The 10,724-nt window shown below is 40.1% G+C and overlaps 1 protein-coding gene across 1 annotated transcript; it reads right to left on the bottom strand.

Annotated features, from left to right (window-relative positions):
- Positions 1-250: 250 nt before the first annotated feature.
- On the bottom strand, positions 251-10,504 carry LOC139715594 (retinol dehydrogenase 12-like). The gene is made up of 9 exons (XM_071627156.1): positions 10,446-10,504; positions 7,902-7,999; positions 7,336-7,421; positions 6,356-6,427; positions 6,024-6,168; positions 3,680-3,903; positions 2,845-3,001; positions 1,349-1,475; positions 251-350 (listed from the first exon to the last, which is right to left on the bottom strand). Exons 2-9 carry the CDS (start codon positions 7,984-7,986, stop codon positions 251-253), a joined length of 996 nt encoding a protein of 331 aa, XP_071483257.1. The 5' UTR covers positions 7,987-7,999; positions 10,446-10,504.
- Positions 10,505-10,724: the final 220 nt, after the last annotated feature.

A 10,724-nucleotide genomic window follows, 5' to 3' on the forward strand; every position in this document is an offset into this window, starting at 1 on the left:
AAAGCGCGGCCGAGCCCGGCAGTGTAAATGGACAAAATTGCGTGGCCCGGCCTCGCAATTGAGGCTAGGCTCGGCCGCGGCTCGAGCCGCGGCCGAGCCTAAAAATTTTGTTACGTTTTGCAATATCTGAATATATAGGAGGTGATATACACGAAACGGGGAGAGATATACAAATTCCTAAAAAGAGAAAGAAAAGAGAAAGAGTATGATATTGATGCATGATTCAGAGAGCTGCATGACGTCATGTAATCTATTGTGACGTCAGTTCACTCGACAGTACGTCCTCAGTCACGTAGTCTTTGAGGCAGTCCATTGAATACTTCCAGATTAGTTCTTGCTTCTCCTCACTTCTACAAAGTTGAAGAAAGTAGAGAATGAAAATACAAGCCTAGCCTCAATTGCGAGGCCGGGCCACGCAATTTTGTCCATTTACACTGCCGGGCTCGGCCGCGCTTTTTATTCAAACCTTTCAATATGTTGTCGTAGTGGCGCTCTGCTTGTAAACAAATGCAATTTGGTATTGTCTGGTTTTCAGACCCTTTGCCAAATGAATTCCGTGGTGACGAAGTCGCCGTTCGGGCAAAGGCCTTTGCCGAAGGAAAAAATCCTTTCTTGACAAAACCACCTTAAACTGTACTCGTTTTCGACGTTGAGGGGGTTAATATCCTGAACAGCGAAATAGTACTGGCGGAGGGTTTGGAGGCCAGACTAAAAATTGGCCGCGCATTTGGCCCAGTTTACGTTTACACTGAGAAAAGGCCGGGCTCGGCTGCGGCCGCGGCCACCTCCAGAGCGAGGCCAAATGCGAGGCCAATTTTCGCCTCGCATTTGGCCTTTTGCGCGTTTACACTGAAGCGGGGCTGGGCTCGGCCGCGGCCGAGCCGCGGCCGAGCCTCGCACTGTAAACGGGGTCCAAGAGAAGGAATTTCCCCTTACCACGGAGAAAGCTATATTGAAGTCACGCTGTTCCAGAGCACCTCGTTTTAAGTTTTTTTTTTTCCATTTTTTGTTTTCGCTTTTATTCACTTTGTTTGTTTGTTTGTTTGTTTGTTTGTTTGTGTTTGTGTTTCTTTGTTTATTTCATTTTATTTATTTATTTTTTTTTTTTTTGGGGGGGGGGGGGCTGTTTAACGCCTGGAAAAGTCTATGTTCACTCTCAAACTTTGGTCCTTTGTAGACAGGTAAGGGAGACTGGACAGATATTGTTTAGCTATTAAAGTAGGTCGTACTGTTCGTAGGGTATATACAATTCCTAAAGCAGTTATTTTTATACCCCCCCCCCCTAAAAAGAAAGAAAAAAAAACGGTTCTTGTCCATTTTTTGTGTGCTGAGAAGTATTTTGTCTTGCCTGGGTAGTGACGACAGAGATTGCGGCTTCCCACTCTCGAAGTAGAGGGCGCTTTTCCCGTCATACTCCGGATTGGCGGCAGCGTGGAGTGTAGTCAAAGCACCATCGAACGAGGATCGCATAATCTCTAAAAAAAAACAAAAAAAAAAAAACAGGGGAGGATATTCGTCAAGGAATAATTTTCTCGGCCTTCTCAAAAGGTAGGAAATCCTTGTTAGCAGGTATTGTTTGGGAATTTATACTGAAATGCAATAATTCTAATGTAGAATGACGGCAACATTCGATAAAGCCCGAGGATGTGTTCATCTCTATGCAAAATAAGATTAAGTTATTGGGCAGGTCTTAAGACATATACTTTAACGATAGTTATTTGGGATTTACTTTTTAACCATATATATTGTAACAGGGACAGATCCAGGAATTCCGTAGGGGAGGCGCCTTTACAAAATAAAAGGGTGCGAATGTGCCCCCTCCCATTTTTTTTTTTTTTCATTTCATTTGTTTTAACCAAAAATAATGCGGGGAGCGCAAACAGTGCGCCCCCTCTGGATCCGCTACTGTGTAATGAATAACGCCCTGATGTGGCGATCTTGACAACTTTCAGCTACAAGAAGTTTGAATAGTTCTTCTTTTGCGGTAAATACGAAAGTGATAGGCCTTATCATATCGTCATACATACCAGGACAAACCACGATATTAGCATGATAATAACATAAAATATGTATTCTTTTAGTGTGAGGCCATCAGAAATGTCAAAGGAGAGGCATGAGGAGTAATTGTTGTTCTACCCATTACCAGATATGACACATCAAATCAGAAAGAACTGTATAGTGGTCACAATGTGCCAATGCTGAAAGCGTGAGCTATAGTATACTGTCATGGCATCTCTCATGAGTACTAGTAGTAGTATTATTTTGGCGAGTGCTATAGTAAATTTCATGGCGTACGGCTTTTACACATTTTCATTGTTTGTATGACATACACTCTTATAAAGTCTTGTCAGCAAACGAAATAATTATATATCAATAATAGTCTCCCGCGCTAAAAACTAAAACCAAAAAACTCCTCTCCAAAGCGCAGTGGTCAATTGATGGTATGAGATAGGAACTGTATACTTGTACAACAAAACCAGAGGTAGCAATGGTAATACACTGTGAGATAAAAATAATTAATCAAACTCTGTTAAGTATAGCTTTAAGAAAACTGTAAACAACAAACAAGGACAGATCTGTTAAATAACTAACTTGGTATGATGACAGACTGACAATCACTAACTGACTTCCTTGCCACGTGGTCAGTTTGGCGTGCTTAGCCGCGGGTGTATAGTAACAATAATACAAATGCAGAAGTAGGTGCTGCAACAGACGATATTACATCTTTTGACCTTCAACGTTTCAACTAATTAAGAAAAAGAAAACAACAACATAATTTATTATCACTTTATGGCGATATATCCAAATTCAAAGATCCCAATGAGTTTTAGCCATTAAACTCACTAGATGCGCGCAGCATTCTCAGAACGGCTTTCGATGCTCCCGACATCTGCTGACCCTCGCGCCTTGCGATGTCCGTGTCAACCACGCCAGGGTGCAGCGAAAATACGCTAACCCCTGACCCATCCAGTCTTCTCGACAATGAGAACATGTTCATAATCTGCTCATGTCGATGAATAATAGCAGAGACATACACAGGAAGATAAAAAAAGTATCGAATTCTAAACGAGGACTATTGTGTAGCGAATAGTCACACGAAAAATAACAGAGGTCGCTATGTATGAGGATATTAATTTCTTACTGAAACATATAGGCCCGAATTCACGAAGGTGGTACAATCTTGTCCAGAGTTTAAACCATGGGCAAAGACCGTCATTTTGTATGGAGCGCCAAGTGTCGCATGCCTATGTCGTTACGAAATCAGTCATTGAGCCTACGAAATTGTCATTTTGTCGGCGAAATGACTGATTTCGTAACATAATAGGCCACGCTACACTTGGCGCCCCACACAAATCGTCCATGGTTTAAACTATGGACAAGATTGTACCACCTTCGGGGCACTAGATGTATCATTTATCATGAAAAATACTTGCACATAAGACACATGGATATTCGAATGTGTATGATACTTCTGACCATCACATTCAACTTAAGTGACTTTGTACCTATACGGCGCGTTCTTACAAATTCTATGAAAGGGATAAGAAACTTTCAAATCAATATTGTCACTGGAGTTTCAGCAACAACAACACTAACAACAAAAGTTCGTTTTAAATATCTCCAGGGAGATAGGTTTATGTGATCGCTAATATCAACTATGTCATTTGAAACGACTTACCTGGTACAGTTTGGAATTTGCATATTTCTTGCTTGTGGCTCGTGTTTTTAACGTTTGGAAGTCGGCTACGTCCCAGTTAGCAAACCGATACATGAGGGAAGAAACCGAGACTATCCGGCTATCCGGCCCGGAGGATTTGAGAACCGGCAGGAGGTAAAGGGTCAACAGGAAGTGAGATAGGTAGTTGACCTGGAAGTGAATCTCGAAGCCGTCAGCGGTTGGTTCTGTGATGGCAGAAAGTTCAAAGTTCAGTGAGATACGCGAGAGTAGAGAACACACGTTCACACACACACACACACACACACACACACACACACACACACACATACACACAGGGAGAAACCGAAATCAAATTAATCCAACATAGTTCTTTCCCTTTCACTGAATTACTTCTGTTTCCGATCAGAATGTCAGAGCGACGCGTCATATATTAAAATAAAGTTACGTTGTGATGTGTTTCTTTTAGTTTTGAACATGTTGATCCCACTATGATATTCTGAAAGGCCTAAAAATATGTCCCATTTTATTGGCAAGGGTAAACGCGTTACTCTAAAATTGAATAAGGAGGTGTACGCGTTATGTCCAAAACGAAATAGGAAATGTTCGTGATATAAACTTTTCATGTTATTCAAACAAGTGAAAGTGGATCAACGGAGCCTTAAAAAATGATTTGCCAACAGATCATGGCCAATTTCCTACTTTTCCAATTTAGGGCTATCATCAGTCTATGAAAAGAAGAGGTTTGATTTTGCATCTTTTTCGCACTAGTTTTGAACATGTTGATCCCACTATGATATTCTGAAAGGCCTAAAAATATGTCCCATTTTATTGGCACTCAGTTGTATGTCATAATGAACGCTGATGACGACCACCGGGCTGCTTCCATGCAGAAACTTCATGATTGCTTCGTAGATATTAAGTCATGGTCTTCCCGCAACCATCTCAAACTAAATGAAGCCAAAACTGAGTTGTTGTTCGTCTCATCTCAGTTTAGGCAGCAACTAGGATTTCAACCTTCTTTGGATATGGCTGGAGAATGCGTTTCTTCCTCTGACTGTGTGAGGGATCTCGGTGTTACTCTCGACAAGCATCTCACTCTCACTAACCACATTCGAAATGTCTGCAGATCGGCTTCCTTTGGTATTGCTAGGATCGGGAAAATAAGGAGATTCCTCAATGAGTCATCTACAGAAAAGCTGGTACATGCATTCGTTTCTTCACACTTGGACTATTGCAACAGCCTCCTTGCTGGTCTTCCTCGCTCCTGTCTTGCTCCGCTACAACGCATCCAGAACACCGCTGCACGTCTCATCTCACGCACGAAGAAGCATGAACATATCACACCTGTCATCAGATCACTGCACTGGCTACAGATTCATGACCGCATCATCTTCAAAGTTCTACTCCTCACCTACAAGATTGTCCACAACTTCGCACCATCCTATCTTCATCATCTGGTTTCCCTCTGGACTATATCTACTTCCTCAACAACCAGACGCCTTCGTTCTCACTCCACTGCACACCTTCAACTCACATCGGCACCGCGCACCCGTACCCGTTATGGCAACCGTGCCTTCAGTGTTACTGCACCTACACTATGGAACAACTTGCCCATCCACGTCCATGAAGCTCCAACAGTAGACTCCTTCAAATCATCACTGAAAACTCATCTGTTCTATCATGCCATGTAATTTGTATTGATTTATTATATGCAGTCTGTATATATCTTAGTTCGTTCTATAAGTTATAACTTACAATGTTTATTTTATATATTTTGTATCTTGTATTGCGTTTCATCGTATCTCCATTTGTATATATTCCATAATTGAATCTATCTTTCCAATTTCTTCTTAAGCGCTTAGAAACATTGTAATAAGCGCTTTATAAATGATATTTATTATTATTATTGTTATTACTAGGAGCACCGTCCTTTAGATATGCTTATTGGTTTGAAAGGTGCTTCCTGTGTAACCATGGTAACACTGGTAAAAATACAAAGTTGAGCATAATTTTTGTTTTGGATATGTGGAGTACACTTATCTATCAGCATTATTCAAATGGAAATAAGGTCAACTTGGCTAAGGTAAAATCACAAATCAAACACACTCATCACCTTTCAATTGATACAAGATTAAACGAAAAGAAAAGAAAAATACGCTACACCATGATTATTTCTATTTACTTTTTTACGTGATGTCAACTACTGCAAAGACCGACTGTATTATGATCTCAAACAGGTTGCAGCAGCTGTACTGATATTGCAATTTCATCGTTTTAAGATTACATTGCACGAAACGGGCATTTGATCAAGAGAATACGAGTGAACAATCTCACAAAAACTCACCGTCTGTCCCATAGGCTATTAGACCAGCGTTACACACTAACACGTGTAAGGGAAGCCCCTTGGCTTTGTACGCCTCTGCGAACGACTTGGTGCTGGCCAGTGACCCGAGGTCAAGGGTCATGAATTCTAGGTCAAGTTCGTCAATCTGTGTAAATTAGGAACATTTGGCAACGACACACTTTCAGCTTCTGCAACAGAGACATGATCAAATGTCACATCTGTATCACAACAAAAGAATAATAACAATAATAAAAGTAATATTAATAATAACAAAAGTAATGGTAATAATGAAATCACATACGAACAGAGATTGTGTTATGTGTTTAACAAACCTTTATTTTCACTCTTGCTTTGGTTGCGTCTGCCTTCTCCTCCACATGTTCCTTCATCATACGTTCGATTGCCTACGAAAGAATCGACAAGAATTAAACTACCCATCAGGTATCAAAAAAAAAAAAAAATAGCGCATGCGCATCCTTAACTGAGGTTGTCTTGCAGCATATTATTACAGTAGTTGCCGCATAGAGAGGTACCGGACAACCCATACCCTACACAAACTGGATGCACTTTGTCTTACCTCAATTGAGCTCTGTTACACTTGGAATGTCTAATAAAGTAATGATCAGAAGTACGATATTGATATAAATCAACAAACATGCGAAATTCAATGAAACACTCTTTTAGCCTTTTGTCAAGGCCATGGAAGAGAGCCCAGCTGAGTGGGGTTTTCGCGCTCGGCTGGGCTCACTTCACTCGTCATTACAGCGAGAGGGCCCTGTCAAAAGTCTTTCTTCCACCTCCCTGGTCTAACACTCTCTCTGAATGTGAAAATAAGTATCACGTGTTCATTGGGTAATGCGGATATCAGAGTAAATTCTGCTCTCATTAGCCCGTTACAAGTAATTAAACACAGTGAATACGGTGTTACTTTTCGGGGAGAAGAAAAAATGACAAGAGAAAGCCCGTATGTTGCTCTGCAACCACAATGAACAGTGAATTTTATTTTATTTTGTTTAATTTATTGAACACTGGATCCAGCATTTGAAAGACAGTTTATATTGGAAATCTGTATTGAGCAATGTTCTCAGTAAAACACGGATTGAACGGATAGATGAGAGCTTTAAAAAGACACAAATTTACGTAAAGTAATCTAAACGAAAGACGTATTCAGATATTATAGGCTAGTGTACTGAAACTTGTGGTCACTTGTATATCATAGCCATGGGCAACACACAAAACTATTTCTAAACTAATATCAATAACGCTTTTTATCTCTAATCCAGGTCCTAGAGTATTAAAAACAACTCCTTACCTCGAGTGCTTTGCTCTCAGACCGACAGGCCAGGATGACCCTGGCACCAACCTGGGCCAGGGACTTTGCCGTCTCGTATCCTATACCTACACAGAGAACATTGCAGTCACATTAGACTCTTACCCTTCGTTATTTGAATACAGAATATGTTAGAAAAAAATATACTAATGTAATGTAATGTAATGTAATGTAAAGTAAAGTAATGTAATTAAATAGAATTGAGTAGAATAGAATAGAATACGATAGAATACAGTACAATAGAAAAGAATAGAATACAATAGCATGGACAAGAATAGAATGAAATAAAATAAAACAAAGTAAAATAAAATAGAATAAAATTAAATAGAATAAGATAATAAATATAATATTATATATATTGTGGAATAACGTAATACAATAGTAGAAAGATGTATCTCAGTAGGACAACGATAATAGAATAGTAGTATAATGACTATGTTATAGCACTTACAATATTATTATCATCGTTGTTATAAACACTATATTTTCATAGAATCGCTTTTATTTGTTTTACTGTTTTTTGGTCGTACTACCTCCTTCCCTCATACCTGTGTTTGCTCCTGTGACGATGATCGTCTTTCCGCTCATATCCACCTCAGGGAGCTTCTTAGGTGACCCCAAACTTGACCCCATTCTGATCTTTAACCTCATTAAGCAAAATGAGAAAGACACAGAGAATAGCAAGAACTTATAGAAATCGTGATCTTATCGTAAGAGAGACAGTCAGAAGATGCCCTAAGTTCCACATCTTTTTGTTAGTGAATATACAGGCATCTTTGGACGACGTGGTCCGTTTCTTGTGAGGTAGGACATGAAAAGTTCCATGGGTAGGACTTATTGTTGTTGTATGTTTGCTTATTACTAGCGAATCTCTCTATGTGGGAGGAGCAGTTTCTTAAAACGAGGTCATTTATGTCACGCAGTCACCATTTATTCTTTGTTTCAAGACGTTAGAAATAACTGATGGAGCGACAAATAAACTGCTATGAGAAATATAATGTCTTTTACACGCACACACGGAAAATATTACTGAAATGTAATAAGTCACCTCAAATGTACTAAAAAAATAGAAGAAAGAGGTGACAAGGTTCAGGAGTGAAATCAGTACACGGCCAATCTACCGTAGACTGAGAAAAAAAAATAAGATCAAAGACTGTTACAAAGGCAAGTATGTCATTGGTAGCAATAAAGATCATCAATAAACTACGTTGCAAATGCAAGTATGCCATATTATGAAAAAGCACTTTGTTTTTTCAGATTTAATCTTAAATACCACCGACAGCTATAAGTGCATTTCCTTTTAATCCCTTGACTGCTTGGTTTATAATTACCGCGCCCGCAACAAAGTTAAAACCCGAATCCGCATTTCAAACAAAACTATATTCAGTCCTTTTCAAGAGGTGTAAAGCATCAAAATGGTAACGCTTTTACGACAGTGTCGGATTATCACCGTCTTTTGGGAAGGCTAAAGGTTTACGAAATTGACAGGCGCAAATAACAATCTGTCGTCTTCATCACCATCATCATCATAGACAACAACAACAACAACAACAACATAATTTGAAATAGGTATTCGGATTTTAATTTTGCTGTTGGCGCGGTGTGTACCGGTTGTACTATCGAGTGCGAATGTCAGGGTAGTGAACAATTGTAGAAGTCACACTGTTGTTTGGGCAGAAGGTCGGCTACAATAATAGGTCATAGATCAGTGACTTCAGATAAAAGCAGACGAGCCACATATTTATTATTTATGCGACTTGCGTAGAGCCGAGATAGACGATATTTTGTAGTGTTATCCATACCGTGTACGGAATCACTGCAGGGACGTATTCTAATTCATCTGCATGTAGCTTAATATGACGGTAATAGATTGGAGTTGGGACTTCCAAAATAGGACAGAAGTGTGATTTGATGGGTTTTGCAATGACTCAGGTACATTGATTTCTCCCCATATATAAAATACATATATTACATTGTATGTTCATACGTACGTGTGTATGCACACATGCACGACATGCACAAAATAAGTCACAAAAGGGCTTTTTACACTTGTAAAATTTTGCTTAGCCCCGGACCAACGGTGGGGCTAAGGGGGGCCTTAGCCCCACCGTTGGTACGGGACTATCCTTAGCCCACTTTCTGTTTACACTCGTTTTTGCCAAAGTGGGCTAGCCCCACCGATAGTACGGTACTATCTGGCCCTGCAAAATAGCAGGGGTTAGCACCGCAATTGCGGTGCTAGCACCGCAATTGCGGTGCCAAGCAAGTGAGTGTAAACAGAACGAAAAAATAATCCTGGGCTAAGCGACGGAGACGAAGTCCGACCCTCACTGACCAATCAGAAACGAGGTAGTCAAGTGCTGCCGGTGCGTGCGTGTACGTTTACAGTACACAGCGTAATTATGAATATTCATGTGGTTTGGAAAGTCCGGGGCTAAGAAATACGAGTGTAAAAAGGTCAGTTTTCTCCTTAGCCCCGGACAAGAGATAGTATGGGACTAATTGGCAAGTGTAAAAAGCTGAAAAAATTGGTACGGGACTAACGATAGTCCTGGGTCAGAGAAAGTCCGGGGTTAAGAAACACAAGTGTAAAAAGCCCTAAAGTTATAACTGAACAACACATACGCTTACATCTAAAAATTTCACACACACCAAATGCTGGGTGCTGTATACTATTTGGATAGTGCAACGGGCGTTCTGTGAGACCAAGTCTGTTGCACTTTGGCTTTTGACAAACATGTGTGCGTGTGTGTTCAGTTGTTATTGAACCTTCTCATTACCAAGTACACACATGTCATATATACTAGAGTGTCAGGAGTAGACCATTTCAGTGATATACGCAAATTTAACGCAAGCTTTATTCACCCAAGTTGCCGGAGGCTGTTAGCTCTACTTCTCAGACTGCGGCTAAGCGAGATTTTGCTATGAACATTTATGGGAGGTATAAGCAGGTGAATGCAGTACTGAGTTACTACACTCAAGTCTGTGAAAGCAATCAGCTATTAGTTGTAATACAATACACACTCGGTCTATCGAACAATGATTATTCTAGTGTCAGTATATCCCAAGAGAGCAAATAAAATGAATTTTACCTATGTTGAGAGAAGCCGTGGAGGTTCCCTTTCCATGCGTCCAGCGTAGTAAAAGTAGAGTGTCCGGCTTGCAGTGACAGGAAAGAAGGGACAAACAATACTTCCTTCACCTTTGGAAATACAAATGGCTCCGTGCAAGCTTGATTGTTGATTTTAGATATGAAAATTAAACAGTGTCCGTTGGGTGAATTTACGATTCACTCGGTGTGTCGTTGTTGTTGTTTTTGATTTGTTGTTGTTGTTGTTATCGTCGCATATTATGCTTCTCCTATCATGAAA

Source organism: Diadema antillarum, unplaced genomic scaffold (genome assembly GCF_040938485.1).
Source record: "Diadema antillarum isolate AM-2024a unplaced genomic scaffold, OU_Dant_1.0 scf00000051, whole genome shotgun sequence".
NCBI classification, from domain to species: Eukaryota; Metazoa; Echinodermata; class Echinoidea; order Diadematoida; family Diadematidae; genus Diadema; species Diadema antillarum.